Below are 18,124 nucleotides of genomic sequence, written 5' to 3' on the forward strand. Positions count from 1 at the left end.
AAGAAAAAGTACATTTTCCACTTGAATACGGGATGTTGATGCTGTATCTGTAAGGGGGTGTATGATACTGTGCATGTGTGCTGCAAAAAGTGTTTGTTATTCAAAGGGTCGGGACCTTCTCAAAAGCATTCTTACTTCATTTTAGTGGTGTCTAGCCACTCCAATACAATGGAGGTCAAGGGAATTTAGTTTGTGAAGCTCAAAGAACTCATGTAATAAAAAAACGTAACTCAAAGAACTTAACAGACAGCTTTCATTTCACCAAAAGTGAAAAGTCCGTATGAAATCTGCGACATGTTGCAGTTTATCGAGGCACAAGCAGTGGCAAGCATGTTTAGCAAGGTGAGGCCAGACGTTTTCCCCTCCCCAGCCACATCCACCAGCTCTTCCATGGGGATCCCAACACGTTGATCAGGTCCAGATGGACCATACAGTATAGTCTTGCCAGAGTGGGTTTTTTGCCCTGGGGCCCAGAACAACCAAGATGCAGGATGCTTCCTTATCAAACGCACCAACCACCTCAATCGGCTCCTTTCAACACGAAAGGTGTGAGCCGCAGTCGAATTTCGGTCGCTTTCACGAAGCTGGTGACCATGTAGGTGAGGGCTGGAATGTAGATTGACGGGCAAATCTGTAAGCTTTACCCCCAGGCATCACAACACCCTGGCACAGTGCCTGGATCACTGCTGACGTCGCAACCAACCTGCCTGCGTTGCGGTTGAGTTTCTGCAGTTGACGAAAAAAGGTGTTTTGCCTCTCAAGGGAACACGGTGATATTGGGGAACTCTCATTGAATGTAATCGGGAGTTTTCCAGCTGTCATCCGCCATCGTGTTTTTGCATCACGAGTTGTTAATGTCATTGAGAACAGCACCAGCTGAGCTGAGCCCCTCACTGCAGGCAGGTGGTACACAGGTACACAGTTTTCAGTAGCAGTGGGGTTATTTGTCAGTCGGGATGTTTTTCGGCCATTAAAGACAGTCCCCGCGCCGCTAGCATGCTAATGAGGCCGTCACTCCTAATCAGGAGTCAACAGGAGCCAATCAGGAGCAATTAGAGACAATTTCCTCCCCAGCTGGGAGATGTGTCTCCACGGTGGCAATGTCACACCAGCAGCCAGCCCTCTTTATGCATACAGCTTGGACTTGCTCACATGGATTAAAACGGCTCGCTGATGCCTTGTTTACACTTGACCGATTGATTGGTCCCTTCTCACATCTCCAGAAATGTCCTGAAATAAGCATTTTTTTTTTTTTTTTACTTAAAACTGAAAAAAAAAAAATATGCTCCGTAGGAGGGGGGGGGGGGGGGGCTATGGGCAGAATTTGATTTGCAGTGTACAAACATGCTACAGAGCGACAACCACCAGCAATTAAGTGCAAAAGTCAAAGCTGTGTCAATGACTTCATACGATAATAAATTCACTGACATCGTACTTGTTGTTTTCTATTAGCTGCAGGACCCTAAGTGGCCATTTAGGCCTACTTGCGCTTGGAAAACAGGCGTCAAACAGTGTTTACATTCTGAAGATCTGCGTGAGTGCTGTGTGATGCGACTCCTGGAGATGGCCAAGGAAATAGTTCTTGAGAAGGCAACGCAGAGATTCGTTTTTACTTACATAGGACGTTTCATGTAGTCAGTGGGACGTCTGGTCACCCTCAGCTAGGGAATTAACCGTTGTTGGCGCATTGCAGCGTATCCTGGAATGGCGTAAAAAGGGCATTATTTTGCGTGCGCGACAACGCGAGTCAAATTCATTTAGAGACAAAGTAACATTCTCCTCATTCATAGCTGCAACGTCACCTCGCATTCTGCCGTTGTTGTTGTTGTTGAAAGCCTCCATTAAAAAGGCAGCGCGAGCAAGCTCCAGCGGAGGTTCACGCGCGCGTGATCAAAATAATATCTGGCAGGAGTTAGCAAAGACGCAAGTTAAACTTTTTACGATGTTTACTCCGCTCTTGGCACGTGTGTTACTGTCAGGAGGTAGTGGAGTATATTAGGGAAGAGCAAGCGCACACAAGTGGCTGAGACCCTCCGTGCAAACGGAAAGGTGTGTCGAAGCAGGGACCGATTAGACTGAGCCGTGAGGTGCGTTTCGGGAAGTTTCTGCTTGTTTCATGAAGTCTCGCTTTGCCTGCTCATATGTATGACTACACGCATGTGCGTATTCACACTCCCAACATATGCAAAGAAGCAAACAAACAGTCCGTACGTCACACAAACGAATGTATATGGACACATACTTGGTTTCAGTTCTCGCACACAGACACATGACTTATTGAATCACTGGTTAAAGTCCCTCCAGGCTTGCTCTTGTCGGGCACAGACAATCTGGCTGAGCATATTGGATGGGCCAGCCAAAGAGTGGATGAGCAGGACACATGATACTTCACCCCCCCCCTCCTCACACACACACGTCTTCCTCAGCCCCCCCCTGATGCCCATGGGAGCTCAGCTGTTGCCTGGGAGCTACAGCCTCTGCCTGCTGCCTGGCACACTGCAACGTGCTATCAGGCTGCCATGCAGTGTGCTGGAGCAGAAGAGCTGGATGTCTTCAGATGGCCCGGCAGATGGAGTTGTGTTTTTTTTTTTTTTTTGCTTTTTTTTTTCGCATTTGACACTGCAGCCGGGAGAGAGAAGGCTTCTCCTCGCCCCGGGCCTGTCTGTGCCTTCACGTGGTCCAGCAGTCAAGTTTTGACAAATTTATTCCAGCGCTGGCACCACTCTGCTGTCCCTTTAACTTTAGCAGGGGGGAGCTCACCCGCTTTTGTGATTGGCTTTCAAAAGGATGGGTTCCGGATTGGGGTCGCTGCTCAAGCGACCGTGGCAGCCTGAGCGTTGGACGACCTGAGGGTGAATGATGTCGATGCAAAGCCCGGACTCATTCAGGTCCAAACAGTCAAGTAAATAAGTAATAAAGTAAATGTATTCGCTATCTTTAGGAAGTGCAGCTCTAGTGCACCTAGACCTGCTTTATAATCCAAAAAGACATGGGAATCTCACTTTTTACAATATGAGACCTTTGGAAATTATGAATCCTCTTGGGCTGCAGTTCGTTTGGCTGTGCTGTAAACCAATACTCAAGTTGCTCTTCTGTTGCTATTTGCTGCCCCTTGCAGTTGATACATGTACTAGGAATCACATTCCTGTTGGACTATTCCAAAGGTCAAGATTTAAAATGCATTGCCACTTTAACAGTGTTTTGTCCCAATTCAGTATTGGGCATTGGCACAAGGATGGTGCCCTTTTATATGGAGGAACACAGAGAAATGTACTCCAAAACGGAGACTTTTCAAGCCAGGCCAGTTTCTTTATTCCTCCACTGCTGAAGTGAAATTTATTTATTTTTCCCGGGGTGAGGACGGTGCCAGGCTGTGCTGCCACTATGACATTATAGAAATAAGAAGTGCCAGTTGTGCGTGCATGTAGCTGTGTTTGAGAATGTGTGTGTGTGTGTGTGACTGTAAAGACAGCGTTTATAGCTGACTAGTCATGTAGGCCAGCTCCAGTGTAAAGAGCTCTTGGGGACTGCAGGAGTGGAGGCAGCATGGCTGACCTGCATTCTCCTCTATAGCAGGCCACTGCAGAGACTGAGCCATTCAGTCTCTCCGAAAAACACTCCTCTGAACGCCCTTTTCTTATTTGATTTTGACCTCCCTGCTTTCTGTGTGTGTGTGTGTGTGTGTGTCCCTCTGTTCCTTTCCCAACACAGATTCAGACGAGTCCTCGACGTTCGTAACCGGCATCGTTTTGTACAGAAACCTGGGCAGCATTCTGACTCTGCAGAGGTAAGACTGCTGACCGCTTTACAGCTGCAACTGAAAAAGGTTAAAAGCTCCGTGGATTGTTAACCAGGTGTCCCCCTGGTCATGAAACCCAGTCAATATCAGGGGAATTTCGAGAGGTGTATATTCAGATAATGGAATCCAGGAAGCGTGATAAATGAGTTGACATGAATGTAAACAAATGTAAACTACGAGGGATTCTGGATTTTCTTTGTTCCAGGATTCTTGGCCATTCGTAGTACTGTAGTTAATAATAGTACTAGGAAAACCCGTATTGTAACTTTATTATATAGCTTTGACAAAAAAAACATCTTAACTCAAGGTCTGCTCACTAGAGAGAGTGAGACTGACACCATAACCGAGCAGACCATGAAAGCTTGGGGAAAAAAAAAAGACAGCAAGTGGACTCTGAATTAAGGTCATCGCGTCAAACTACAACTCAAGAATGACTTTGACACTCAATATATTTGTTTCAGATCACAAATAACAGAAATATACCAGAACATTTTTTTTTTTTTGGGTACCAGCAACACTCGACTGTATGGAGCTATGGTTAGATGAAGTAGGACTTACTTCATATGGAAACATTCCATACGTCCTAATGTTTTTTTTTAGCCACGCTTGGCTGTGGACTTCCAGTCTTGCTATCTGTTCCAAGACAACAACTTGGTTGTGTCTTCAAGTTGACACAGAGTTTAATGTATGTGTAGAGATTTGTCCCCGTGCTGCATCTTGTTGTGTATTTGACGTGGTTGGGAACAAGTAGGTCCTGAAAGCCTTTAGACTCAGTTAATTAAGTTATGAAAGTCCTGTGTTTTTGTACAGTAATCAGTGAGGCCCAGGGCACCAGAAATACGCCAGACTCAATCGCAAGCACACCACAGTCAAGCACAGCTGTCAGTCATGATGTCTCACCCCCTTTTTATAGCACCGAATAAACTACTTAAAGCCAAACCTATCGATTTGTCGGTTTGTCCCATCCGCTAACATGGACGGGGGGCGGTGCTTATGACATATACTGCAGCCAGCCACCAGGGGGGGGGGGGGGGCGATCAAGACGTTTTGGCTTCACTTTTTTGGGAGCTGTCACGTCGCCCATCTTTACAAACAAACAGTCTATGGTGCGTCCAGGAAGTTGGCCAATCAGAAGAAAGCGGGCCTTCACTGAGGGCAGCCTTAAAGAGACAGGAGCTAAAACGGCTCGTTTCAGAGGACGAACTGAGGGGCTGTATGAAGGGGCCGGTGTAAGAAAAATAAGGATTTTTATTTACTGTGAATCATGCAAAGCTACTCTAATGGTGTTCCCAGAAAAAAAAAAAATGTAGAGCTGGAAATGAGCATAATACAGGGCATTTAACTGAAAATCAGCACTATGAAACCAGAATGAAGGAGGATTCTCAGAGTGTGAAATCACTCCAACGAATCCGGTGATCTTTTTGATGAAAAAAAACATCCAACTGGTTTAAAAGTGAAAGTATCTGAGTCGCACAGATCGTGCACCCGCTGACGACAATGATTATACAATATTTTAATGTTCGTAGCATCCTTTACTTAACCAGCTACACGTTGAAATATTGAACCACATTCCAGGTTTTACTACAAAGCTGCGCCGGGTGTTTATGGGTCGTCACGGCAGAGTCGGGGCATTTCACAGCAGCGAAGGCTTCCAAATGAAAACAGGGATTGGATGCAGAAACAGCAGCGCACTAGCAGTGGGTGGCCTCATGTATGTCTTTTATCTGCGTGAGTAAACGGATTTCTTGGAGGAAGTTGCTATTGCTGCTCGCATAATGATTAACATACATTTTAACACAGCAGCGTGCGTGTAGCACTGTGTAATTACATGTGTGTGTTTGTGTGTGTGTGTGTGTGTGTGTGTGTGTGTTTCTGGGAGCAACAGCCTGTTATCTCTGGCTGTGGTTGCGGTGGTAAGAAGCTCTCCATTATGATAATGTGGTAAAAGCACATAATGAACTGGTAACATACGGAAACAGGGAAAACGAAGCAGACCCTCACTCTCTCCGGTCCTCCCACGTGTTTGTCCTGAGTCTTCGGATTGCTACTGCTCTCCACATTTCTCAGCTCCTCTCTTCACTCTTCTTTTTTTTTTTTTTTTTGTCGTTGTCATCCTTGTCCCCCCCCCCCCCCCCCCCCCCCCCCTCCCCCCAGGAAAAAAAAAAAAAAGGAGATGAGTTTGAGGCAAGAGACTAGACGACACTAACATTTAAGTTGACTGATTGTGTTTTGGAATGGTGAGAGTGCGATTGTGCGTGGAGGGTACAGTGATGGTGTGAGGAACTGGAAAAAGCGGAGCGTGGGCCGTTGAGCGTGGTTGGCCCGACTGGAAGCTTTCGGTGTCAGTACTTCCAGTAGCAATTCACTTTTCTTCTTTCTTTTTTTTTTCTGGATTGTCTCATTCCACATGATTGATAGCGCCTATGAATAGCAGAAATTGCAATACATACTAAACAGGCAGGGAGAATGTAAAATAGAATGCCCCCCCCCAAAAAAAATGTTAGGTAAGATAAGCTACGGAAAAAAACAATGTGGACTGCTACAGATGCTAGAAAACAACCCGTAGAGTCTTTAGGTATAATTTAGCAGGTGGGATTATATATTAGATGAGATAAGATTCTGGTGAGCTCGGTCAGTAATCTGTATTTTACCGCTGTGATTTTGATGCTTATTCTCAAGCAAACTGGACACAAAGTGTTTAAAATGACTGGTATGTGACCTTTACTGAACTTGAGGGCAACGCGAGTAATGTCAATACGTCCTTCCCACTCATGGGACATGGCGCCTTTTATAGGATCTTCCATGGATGACGCTGTCTTTCCTCGACCTGTCATTCCAAAATGTTTGTTCTACCCTTTTTTTTTTTTTACGGTGCAATGTGGTACGGATACTCATGGTGCCCAGAGGCTGAGAGTCCTTATGACTTCGGTGGCTTCTGACATTTCATCAAGCCCCATCATCAGGTCAAAATTCCCATCAGCCTCAGCTCTACTTTGCGTTTAGTGCTAATCAGTACTTTTTTTAAGACGGTATACGTGGCAAACGTCGTACCTGCTGAACATCAGCATGCTGCCGTCGTCATTGTGAGCTCGAGCGCAACATTTAGCTCAAAGCGCCGCTGTGGCTTAGCGCAGATTAGCCACTGATGTTTTTCTCTGTCCCTCTAGGAACAGCACAGTCCTCAACTCCAAGGTTTTGTCAGTGACCATCAAGCCCACCCCTGCGTCCCTCTCTGCGCCGGTTGTTGTGGAGTTCTCTCACCTGTACAACGTGAGTGGCTCTCTTGTTAAATCAACTTCAGAAATCAAGCTATTGAGATGTTATGTTCTACTACTGGTACCCTTTCATGGTGATCATGTGGTTTTTTTGGTTTTTTTGTCCCTGTTCCACATCCATTAGGGAACCATCAACCAGACCTGTATATCCTGGGACGAGAGCGACAGGTAAGAACCACTGTATTGTTCATTTTCTCACCTGACCATGCTTGCACCCTAACCTAAGCATATTTTTTTTTCATCTGCCCTTTGTAAGTGCGTTTCCGTCCACCTGTTTTTATGCACATTTTCAATTTGCACACCAAAAAAAAAACAAAAAAAAAAACACTGGAAATTTGAAGAAAAAAAAAATTAATTAAATATCACAAAATGCGTTTCTGTTATGCTTGGCGGGCAAAGTTCAATGGAAAATGGGACATTCCAGGGAAACGGACTTATAATAGATAAATAAATAAATCATGGCACACATGAAGCATGTGACTTAAATGTCTACTGAAGCCTCCGGTCCACTACATGAGACAAACGTAAATGTTATCCATCATGTTTTCTACATTGTTTTCCCATGGCGTCAGGTGTGACCGGCGCTCTTTTAAACGAGCCGTCTCGTAGGCGCCCTCTTCTCCTGCAGTGGTTTAGTGGAGAATGGAGAATTAGCACCACCGGCTATGTATCTTGATACACAGTGACGTATTGATGTATTCAGATAAAATGATGGAAAACACGCATTAAAACCCACAGTTTCCATTCAGCCCTTTTATATTGTGTGATGTGGTGAACATTGAACATTTTCGTGGCAAGTTTTTTAAATTTATTTTTTTTTTTTATGTTATCTGTTCAAATTGTCTCATATCAGGTCAATTCCCCCCACAGACAACAAGTCAAACTGGCAACTATAGCACTTAAGGTAGTTCCTGGTACTCCAAGTGGATGTTTTAGAGACATGATGTTCCCTCTGAAAGTTCCATGGCTGGCCACAGTGTTTTGTTTTTTTTTATCTTGACAAAGTCAGGGCACTGCTCCCCAGTGAAAGGTGCTGATTGCGTTGGACAGCTCCGCAGCTCTTGTCTGGGAAAACGCTAACCCCGCGCTATCACTGCTACGACACTGATGCAGCATGTGGAAAATTAAAAGTGTCGCTCACAGCTTTCCTCCCCCTCCCTGCCCACGCACGCACATCAACATGTACCACAGAGAGCAATTCAGAGTCTGCTGAGAGAGACCGACAGAGAGACAGAGAGTGGCGGGCATGGCAGATAGAAAAGGAGTGGAAAATACGCACTGAGCGGTTCTGTGGCCAGATTCAAAGCGCTACTCATTTGCTCCTTGCTCTTAAGTGCCCTATTTGTTTAAGACAAGAAAATAGCGCGAGCGTGTCGGAGCGTGAGCGTAGAGTGAGGCAAATAGAGAGGGAGAGAGAAAGAGGCAAGCGTTTTTGCAGGCTTATTGCAATGCAGGGTTTTGTACATTTGCATTTAGATGGGTGCCTACACTTGTGTTGCAGAGACGAAGAGCAGAACATTCATCGCCTCAGTCAAGGGATTAAAAGAAAGTCGGTTTGGCACATATAGCTCCGGGTCTGTACGCGCCGAGACAAGAGTGAGACGGAGAGACTGTGGGGATGCGGGAAAACTTTGAGCAATTGAATAGATGTTAATATGGCGGCCTGCCCTAACAATTAAAAAAGTATAAATACACCTTCAAAATGACGGTTGAGACAATGTCCACGCTCACGTTCATAATGAATTGCTTCTGGGAGGCTTTATTTACCTAAACTGCAAAGGGAACCGGGCCTTTATTTGAAGGCTTACATTAAAGGAATACTGTTTTGTTCACGAAATAAGTGCAATTGGTTCTACTGTTTTTAATTTTTTTTTCCCCCATCCATGAAACTCAACACTTCCTGCACAGATATTCCACGTGAACAGCCGTCAAGTGCAACGGTTCCCATGGTTTTTAGACCATGGCACCCTTTTAAAAAGTGACATTTTAATTTGTCATGGCACCCTGAGCCACCCAATCCCCACTATGCATGTGCACAGATGCTCATCGGGTTTAACAATGAAATTAATTCGATTTTTTAAATTATATTATTTTACATAATAATAATAATAATAACAATAATAAGAGTAAATGGCCCTTGGCCCGTCCTCGAGCTATCTCAGTTTGGGAACAACTGGTCTAGTGGCTCAGAAGGTATAATTCCTTCCTTTGCTCGTAGGCTTTTGTTGTGAAATGGCTGCAGGAAGTATTGAGTTTCATTCACAGTAGCTTAACAGTGATCTGAAATATATATCTATATATGTATATTAGATATATATATCTCCTATATATATCTATATATATATATATATAGATATATATAGGAGATGAATAATTCACTTTTTTTGACAATTTTACAGTACAGGCAACATCTAAGTTCAGTTCATAAACAAGCCTTTATCGTCCAAGTGTTTTAGCTCACAGGGCGGAGTCACATCCTTTTCTGGTCTGGCTTTTGTTTGAAAGTAGCCGCAGGAAGAGTTGAGATTGGTTGACAGCAGCCCAACATGGGTTGCAATCGCAGTAGAGCAGAATTCAATGGTGGAGATTCAGAGCAGCCGATCGAGCGAGTTTGACATGACTGTTGTGGAAGCCTAAATGTACATTAGATTAAATCAGTCATAGTAGCAGAGGGCTTGTGTCCACATCGCATTCTTCTCCGGCAGAAAAGCCCCGGCATTGCGCTGGAGTGAAGCGGTTTTGTTTCTATGACAACAATATCTTTACGTTACGATAAACGGGGTTTCCTACACAAAACGCACAACGACACGTACATTCATCTGCACCTACAAATGGGGTTTTCTGATAAAGAAAAAGGTGGAGCGCTCTGATGCTCTCTGGACACAAGTCCTTAAATACTAGCTTTCATCCATTCACTTATTTATGGTACATATGGTATCTAATATCAGTTCAAAACACTTTTAATGAAAATGTTAATGTGATACATTATGGAAGGCTGGTGTGTTTTTGATGAATGTTGACCTTGGCCACCTCCGATGTGATGTCATCACCCTCGCACGCCCAAAAGAGACAACGCAGTAGGAGAGACAACGACAGAAACACAGCGAGGACAAAGAATCTAATCTCTTGGGGTTTGGGCGTGGGGAGAAATTAAAATCTCTGCTCTTGGACTTAGCAGCTATGATTAATGAGTTAATATTTTGGAGAGAAATTGGAATCTGAGGAGGTGTCCTTGTCACGCTGATAAGAGCTGTGAAGCAGCCCGGGCCCTTCGCTTCCACCACCCTTCAATCTCCTGGAATCAATAACACGAACATCAAGCAGCTTCTTTCTGTCTCCCTCACTCTCACTCACGCTGACGTTATTACTCAGTATTGTTTACAGTACGTCTTAAATGATTTACTGTTAATACTTGAGCTAAATGCAATTTGGCAGCAGTCTGCCGCCGCCGTTGAAGAGTGCGAGTGCGGTCTGAGAGAATACCTGACAATTCACTCTCGTAGGAATACACAAAGCGTTTGGCAGATTGTTGTGTTCTGCAACTCTCCCATTAGGCCTTGTGGTAGATTCATTAAGCGTTTTCATGATACATGTCTGTATTAAAGACTTGACTATAACTAGACGTTGAAAAGTGGGTGCTGGATACTGAATGGGGTAAATAATGAAAAAGTAGAACTAGGGCAGCACTCCACTTTGACTTTTTATTGTCGTCACGCCAACGTTTCGGGCAAGATCTGTTAAAATGTCCGTGTGATTTGTATTGAGTGAACTACCTTACGTGGGCACTGAGACAGTGAAGATGCCACGCAGAGGTGGTAACAGGGACAGAGTCCTTCTCCAAAGGGAGGCGCATCGGATACCCTGATTCCCAAGGGGATGAATGAGGAGATTTATTTTGCTTGTTTTCTATGAAGTGGACGTAATTTGAGTCATGTTTTGTTTGTTGTTGTGTGTTTTTTTTTCGTGTTTTAGGATTTTTATGTTTTAGTATCTTGGTGTAACGGCTCAAGGCAGGCGCAGAGAAACACACAGCACATGTGGCGGAGTTCAAAAAAAGGCAAAATCTTTACTGTAAGCAGGCAGTCATATACGGGAGATCAGTCCAGTGGGCAAACAAGGGAGACAGGGAGCAGGCAAAATCCCCAAAACCAAGAAACTAAAGCCAAAAGTCCAAAAACCAGAGAAGGAAACACTAAGAAATAGCTGGAAAGCCACAAACACACTAAGGGAAACAAAGACAATCTGGCAAGTGAGCAGTGAAACTAGGGGCGTATATATATATATATATATATATATATATATCTTCATTCCTTATCAGTGTTGAAATTATTATAAAAGCCCGTTGACTCTTGAGCCATGTCCTATTCTTCAATGTACCCTGTTATCAAGAATATCATCTTAAACTCAATTCACATATTGCTGGTGTCTTGCAGCCGCCATCTTGCCACCAGCGTACCGATACAGACATGGTTGTGCACTAAAGGACGGCTTTCATATGCAATGCTTAATCTAATGGCTGGAGATTAGCCCTGAATGTTTTTGACCAAAACAAATTCAAGTCTGGGCTTTATTAGCTCATTTTGACACTTCCCCATCATCATCATCATCATCCACGCACTGCTGTCAGCGCTGCGTACAGCACTTCCGTCAGCAGTCAAAGCAGGCCGGATACTTTATATCTTTGACTTTGAATCCAGCTTTGGGTGGTTCTTCTGCGTAGGCCCACGTAACAGAAAACAAACATGCATGACTTCAAAGAGTCACTGCAAGGGCAGGTCAAAAGACTTTTTTTTTTTTTTTCCCTCTCTGATCGATTTGAGAGGAGACAGGTTGTCGTGCGCGGGCTAGACATTGTTTACCAGACCGCGGTCGCTAACTAGCCTCGCTTCTGATCATACAAATCAACCCTCGCTGTCTCAGTTCATTTGCAGAGTCGGCGCCGATGTCGACGAGCTGCCTCAGTTCATCAAAAGATGTTGGAGCTGACCACTGTAGGCTTGGAGTTTTCATCAATTACTGTGATGCAATTACCGGAGAGGGGGTGAAGTTCAGCGGGCAGGGGCCATGTTTGTTTGGAAAGTACTTCTGAATAGAGAGAGGCTGCATTACAGGGAGCAGACTGCACGCATTGTGCTGTAATTACATTCAGGGCATGCTAATCCATTGTCATTTATATGCCAGCCAACTCACCAGGAGTTTTGAGGGCACAGGACATTGCTGGATACCATTGTTTCAGTGCCGCTGCTAAATGATGACGATGATGATGATGATGATGGAAAGTCTGCTATTCAGCTACCTCACTGGCGCGACATTCACCAGGGACATCCACTTCTCAAAAACCCGTTTTTCTCCCCCCATGTTTCCAATATTCTAGTGTTGGGTCCGCTTGATTAGTCTGTTACAACGGCAATATGTTGCCAGGTGCTTATTGTACATTCATTTGATGGCAAACTCCTCCCAGCTGATGCAGCAACAGTGTACGCCGGGATAGTAATCAAGTGGACCTCCGTTACTGGAGTTTCGTAATGGAAAAATGAAAAAAAAAAAAAAAGATCATGATGTACCCTAATATATATATTTCATATTTTGATACATGTCTTATATGTTGTGATTGGAGTTGCAAATGGAACATTATCCGATGTGCCTGTTATCCGAAAATATTTAATTCCACACTGTGCCACGTGAACATCATGTGTCATGAGTTTTCGAATTTCTGAATTTCTGAAAGTGAGCCCCCTCACTATCTAGTCCCAATCCTGCAGAACTAGCTCGCCCACTGATACATCCTCTTATTCAAAAAGGCATAGACTCACCTACTGTACGACCACGACAGCTGTGATGTGCAGATCTAATGATGATTTGATGATGAAGAGGCACATAATCACATAGATTCTTGGTGGCATGTGATGTTAATACAGCTGATTTTTTTTTTACAACAAAAAAGCAAATATTGTGTACAAAAACTAGCCTTTTCTGCTCAAAATGAGCCCGTATGTGTCTTGCTTGGATTTGAAAGTTCGGTCGTTTGCTAGCTTGTTTAGAGTGTGACAGTAAGTCAATATGGTGATTGGCATTTTTACAGTAGAGATGATAAGCAGTGTGCTGTATCTTCATATATTGTTATGTTGAAATGTAAAAATCTATATTTAAAGGGGTACTCCAACATTGTGGTATTGCACTGCCATAGGAAAAAAAAACAATAAGATGGTGTGCAATATATAGTGTAGTAGTATATGGGTCAAGTTTCAAAAACCCTGGATCCTACAGTTCCCATAACGCAACTTGACGCGTCCCCAGTATGCAATGCAGGGTTTATTTGATACATTCTCCGAGCCCATGCCAAGATAACCCCGGTGACATCATCAGGCTGCGTCGTACTCCTCATGACTCAACTCACACGCGTACAAATTGACGCGTTGCACGTTCACATGAAATTAATGAAATGATACGTCTACATTTTGTTTTAGCTAAAATAGGTATTTGAAAACAATACCTGTCAAATAAACAAACTTCAGACATTTGGCTGAAGGGAGATCCACCGCATCCAAGTCTTTTATCTTTGAATTTTGTAACCAGTGAACATCATGCAGGAGTCCTCCTTCTCATAGCTTTCTGCATAGGAGCCCATTTTTTATGTGTCTTCTCTGTGCTGGCAGACTGCTTTTCATCCATGTGGCCTGTTCTTGGCAGAGGACATTCTTCCATGCAGGGCTGCTGGACCAGCACCTAAATTATCCAATTAGATAGTGGGGCAAGACTGTCTGCAGGCCACTGTGTGGCTCACGGAGGGGCCTAATCACATCAGCCATACAGAGAAACTGCACTGAGTCCTGCTAATATATTGGATTTCTGTTTGAGGTGATGTGCTAATGTCAGCACTGAGTCACCTCGTGGGGCTAACACACAGACACACACACACACACACACACACACACACACACTCACGCAACCAAACCCAGTCTGTAGTCTATATTTCTGTCTCTGAAGTTGAGAGACTCACGGACGTGTGAGGTTGCCGTCGTCACCTTCTTTTTTTGTTGTTAAGGTTGTTGCCGTTGTTGGGTTTTTTGTGGACAGACAGAAAACACATTAAAGGAAAAACCTGACTACATGGAAACATAACAAACGCTGCTTTTTGACGAGTATGGAAATGACGTGAACCCAGCTGGACACCTACGGGAGATTTTGGAGTGAAACATTATATGTGGGAATATCCTTTAGAACAGTGGTTCCCAACCCGGGGGTCCCGCCAAAGCGCCTTGGGTGTGGGTTTTATACACATTGCTAGTTTTACACAAACTTCCTGCAGATATTAAGTTAACTGTTTAGGTCAATTATAGAGTCACTTGTTCTGTGCTGTTATTGTTTTTTACACTTAAAAGATATTTCAAAAGAAGTAGGCTACTTTTTGCCCTTTTTATGTGGGTGGGGGTCGTCAGTGTATGTATATGCAATGGGTTGGGAACCACTGCTTTAGAAGACTGCTGTTCATCCCCTCCAGTAGAGTTCCACACACTCGGACGAGCTGTGACAAGGAGTGCTGAAGCTGTCCTGGAGGCGTGTGATGGAACTACACTTTTCACAACTTCCCGAATAGTAAATATTTACAGGAGCTGCAGCGCTTTACTTTTTGAGTCTATTCCATGTCATTTTGCAGCCATTTTTGGAACAACTGAAACAAGAGCCTTGTTAGCATGAGTTACCCTAGCTTAGCATACAATCAGAATCAGAAATACTTTATTGATACCCGGGGGGGAGGGAAATTAGACGGCTATGATATCATATAATCAATGCAGAATACTCCCATCCCATCAAATCTTTGCAATATAGGACCTGACACACTCCCACGACGTCGGTTATTCCCTAAAGTTAGAATGAAATGGAATTCTCTGAGTCAGACCCGAACAACAGCAGCATTTACGTGAATAATTCTCTCATGGCTTTATCCTTTATTTGATTAGTCTATGTGAGGCAAATGAATTCTGTTGGCTGCCTGTTGTTAATTCATAACACTTGGTTGCTTTTTCATCAATTTGACTTGTTTGCTTAATTTCTTCTGCGCACTGAAGCAGAGCAATGTAAGGCCAAGTGCGTATCAGGAGCCCAGTCGAATGTTTTTGGTTGTTTTTTTTTTTTCTGTCTAATTGCAAGAAGTGCCCACCAATAGAGGAGAAAAAGATTTTTAATGATAACCTTAATGTCTATTTTTAGAATCATAAATATTTTTGTCAACATCCCCTCCAAATTAAATTGAATGAATTAAATGAGTCTCCTGACTATTGAAATCATCATTAATGAGACGCTGGAAGAAGTCCGGAAAGACATGAAGTCATACTATATTTACCATCTCAAAACTTTTCATCATCATTTTCATCGTGGTGATGGGCTCCATTCCATTTAAGTGTCTCCATAAGCCATGCTAGTGAGCCTGCATCGCGCAATGGCGCTGCACTACAGCCTTGAAACTGGAATGGAACCTTAACCCGAAATGGAACGCAGCCATTATGAATGTTATTAATTACACCTGTTTTTTTTGTTTTTTTTTGTTTGTTTGTTTTTTTTTACTATGATATGATCTATTATCAGCTGGGTGGGATTGGTTTGTTACCATGGAAACACAGCTCTCACGGAGGGAGTATATATATATGTACGTTTTCCGGCTTTGCCTTTGTTAAATGCTTAAATGTTGAAATCTTAATCAGTGGACCAGGTTGCCATGTTTGTAGCAAGCCATTCCCAGCATGCATCAGCACCACATTATACACTGTAGTGGTGCCCTTTACGTTTTTTTTTTTTTTTTTTTAATTCAGCTTACAAAGGGTAGCCTTTTATTATTTAAAAATGACAGGTATTATAATAAAAAAAAAAAAATACTGATAATAATTATGGGTTGTTATTTATAAATTAGCTGTATCAAAAACGCAATTATTAATTCTGCTTAATACCACGTAGCCATATTACGAATAGGACTTTATTATTTCTATTACGTAATAATAATAATAATAATAATAATAGAGAGATAGATCTTTTGGAGGCTGCTGGCAGTGTGCTGGTGTGATGTGTCCAGGCAGAGACCCGCAGCACGCCGCCTCGCAGCCTCCTCGCCGCCGCGTTCACTTCGCTCTCTCCGCGCCTTCAGCCTGCGAACCGGCGGAGATGTAAAGTGGATGTAATAGCCGGGCGTAACGTGGGATTTGAACCGCTTTTCTTTTCGCCTTTTTGCCGGCGCTGTCTCCGTACTCACCGCATCGCTTCTCTCTCTCTCTCCCTCTCTCTCTCTCTCTGTGTGTGTGTGTGTGTGTGCGTGTGTGTGTGCGTGTGTTTCTCTCCTGTGCAGCTCCTCTCTGCTGGGATCCTGGTCTGCCAGGGGCTGCAAAGCCGTGCTAGTCGACTCATTCAGAACCAAATGCGTGTGTGACAGACTGTCCACCTTCGCCATTTTAGCGCGGCTCAATCCCGAAATGGTAAGTCCCGACAACCTCCCTTGACTTCGTTGACGTTAAAAGGTATCGGAGACGGTGTGTGTGTGTGTGTGTGTGTGTTTTTTTGTGGGGGGTTTTATGTGAATGCATCAGCTGTTTTTTTTTTTTTTTTTTTCCTCCAAAGGGCGTCATTGTCATACATATCAACAGATCCTCCCTCCCCCCCCCCCCTCCTCCTCCTCCTTCCCACTCTATGTCTCGACATGCCAAAGCCATGCTGCAAAAGGTTATTATAATCTTATTATTATCATAGGAAATTGATTATTTTTCTTTGAGGGGGGGTGAGGGGTGGTGGGGGGGTCTTTATTCACTTTGCGCCTAGAGGAGATGCACACAGGAAGAAGGGCAGCACTGTGCATTAAGATGGTGGTGATCATGAGCCGATACACACATCATACCTGCATGCCCCCTCGCCACCACCCCTCCTCCTCGTGCCATGTGAACACAAACAAGTGTTTACATTAACATATTTTAACATATTAGACTGTCAGTGGGTGTCTCCATGGTTACTGGGCCCCGTAGAGAGAAGGTGCACGGCAATCCGACAATATGAATGTGAAATTCCCTTGCATTGTGGCTGCAGCTGGACACAGCGAGCTAGCAGTGTGTGTGTGTGTGTGCGTGTGTGTGTGTGTTGTAATGGAAATGTCTGTTAAAATCACAGCACCCTTCCAGTGACTCAAGCGTGCCCCAGTTTCTTTGGGGAAAGGGCAGTGTCTTTGTGGGGAATTTTCATTCAGCGCGATTAGTTATTATTAGACTGGAAATTGCCTCGGAAGCAGTTTGTTCACTAGTTGCCCTGGTAACAGCATGAGGCACCGAGGCTTTCTTAAAGGCACAGGAGGCAGCGTGCTTCCCTGCACGGCCTGCTAGGGAGGCTAGGCCAGGGCTATTTAATTGTGTTATCTTTGTTCAAGACAGCGTGCCGGACATTATTCACGTTACTTTTTGACATTTTGTAATGATTTTTCCCTTTTCGATGAATCACGTCCCAGAGCTAACGTTCGGTTCAGCTATCTGGGCAGGGGCCTTAGCTGAGGCTGGAGTGGGAGGCAGGGGGTGGGGGGGTCCCTTGACAAGCTGCAAGCTGACACACTGAGCAGCTTCGCCAGCGTCACTGACAGCAGCAGGAGCGTCAAACCCCGCTAGTATGGGGCAAAGCGTGATATGGGCCAATCTAACAACAAACAGCCTTTGATAAGAATGTAATTGTGGTGGACATTTTTGGACTGATTTCTGAGAGTTTATAGACAAAATAACGAATGAGTGAATCAAGGAAGTAAGGTTAATAGGTAATTGAAACAATCATTAATTGCCGCACTAAGCGAAACAGTCATATAGGAATATGCACCATGTATATTTGTGGTTTTGAACCATTGAATGGATTGCCACTGTGTTTGGTTGACCCCACGTGGATGAATTGTAATAACTCTGGTGGTCCTTTAACTTATTCTCTTATTCTTCGCCTTGCCCAGTCATTTAGTTTGCAAATGTTAGAATCAGAATCAGAAATTCTTTATTGATCCCTGGGGGGGAAATTACACCTGTATTTCTGACTGTAACAGGCT

The 18,124-nt window shown here is 43.9% G+C and overlaps 1 protein-coding gene across 1 annotated transcript in view; it reads left to right on the plus strand.

The window, feature by feature from the left end:
- Positions 1-18,124, plus strand: part of adgrb1a (adhesion G protein-coupled receptor B1a) — an 85,649-nt gene that overhangs the window by 37,890 nt on the left and 29,635 nt on the right. The window contains exons 14-17 of the mRNA XM_070911353.1: positions 3,712-3,787; positions 6,967-7,069; positions 7,199-7,242; positions 16,412-16,538. Coding sequence (XP_070767454.1) covers positions 3,712-3,787; positions 6,967-7,069; positions 7,199-7,242; positions 16,412-16,538 — 350 coding nt within the window. The remainder of the gene's footprint in view (positions 1-3,711; positions 3,788-6,966; positions 7,070-7,198; positions 7,243-16,411; positions 16,539-18,124) is intronic.

Source organism: Enoplosus armatus, chromosome 9 (assembly GCF_043641665.1).
Source record: "Enoplosus armatus isolate fEnoArm2 chromosome 9, fEnoArm2.hap1, whole genome shotgun sequence".
Classification (NCBI taxonomy): Eukaryota; Metazoa; Chordata; class Actinopteri; order Centrarchiformes; family Enoplosidae; genus Enoplosus; species Enoplosus armatus.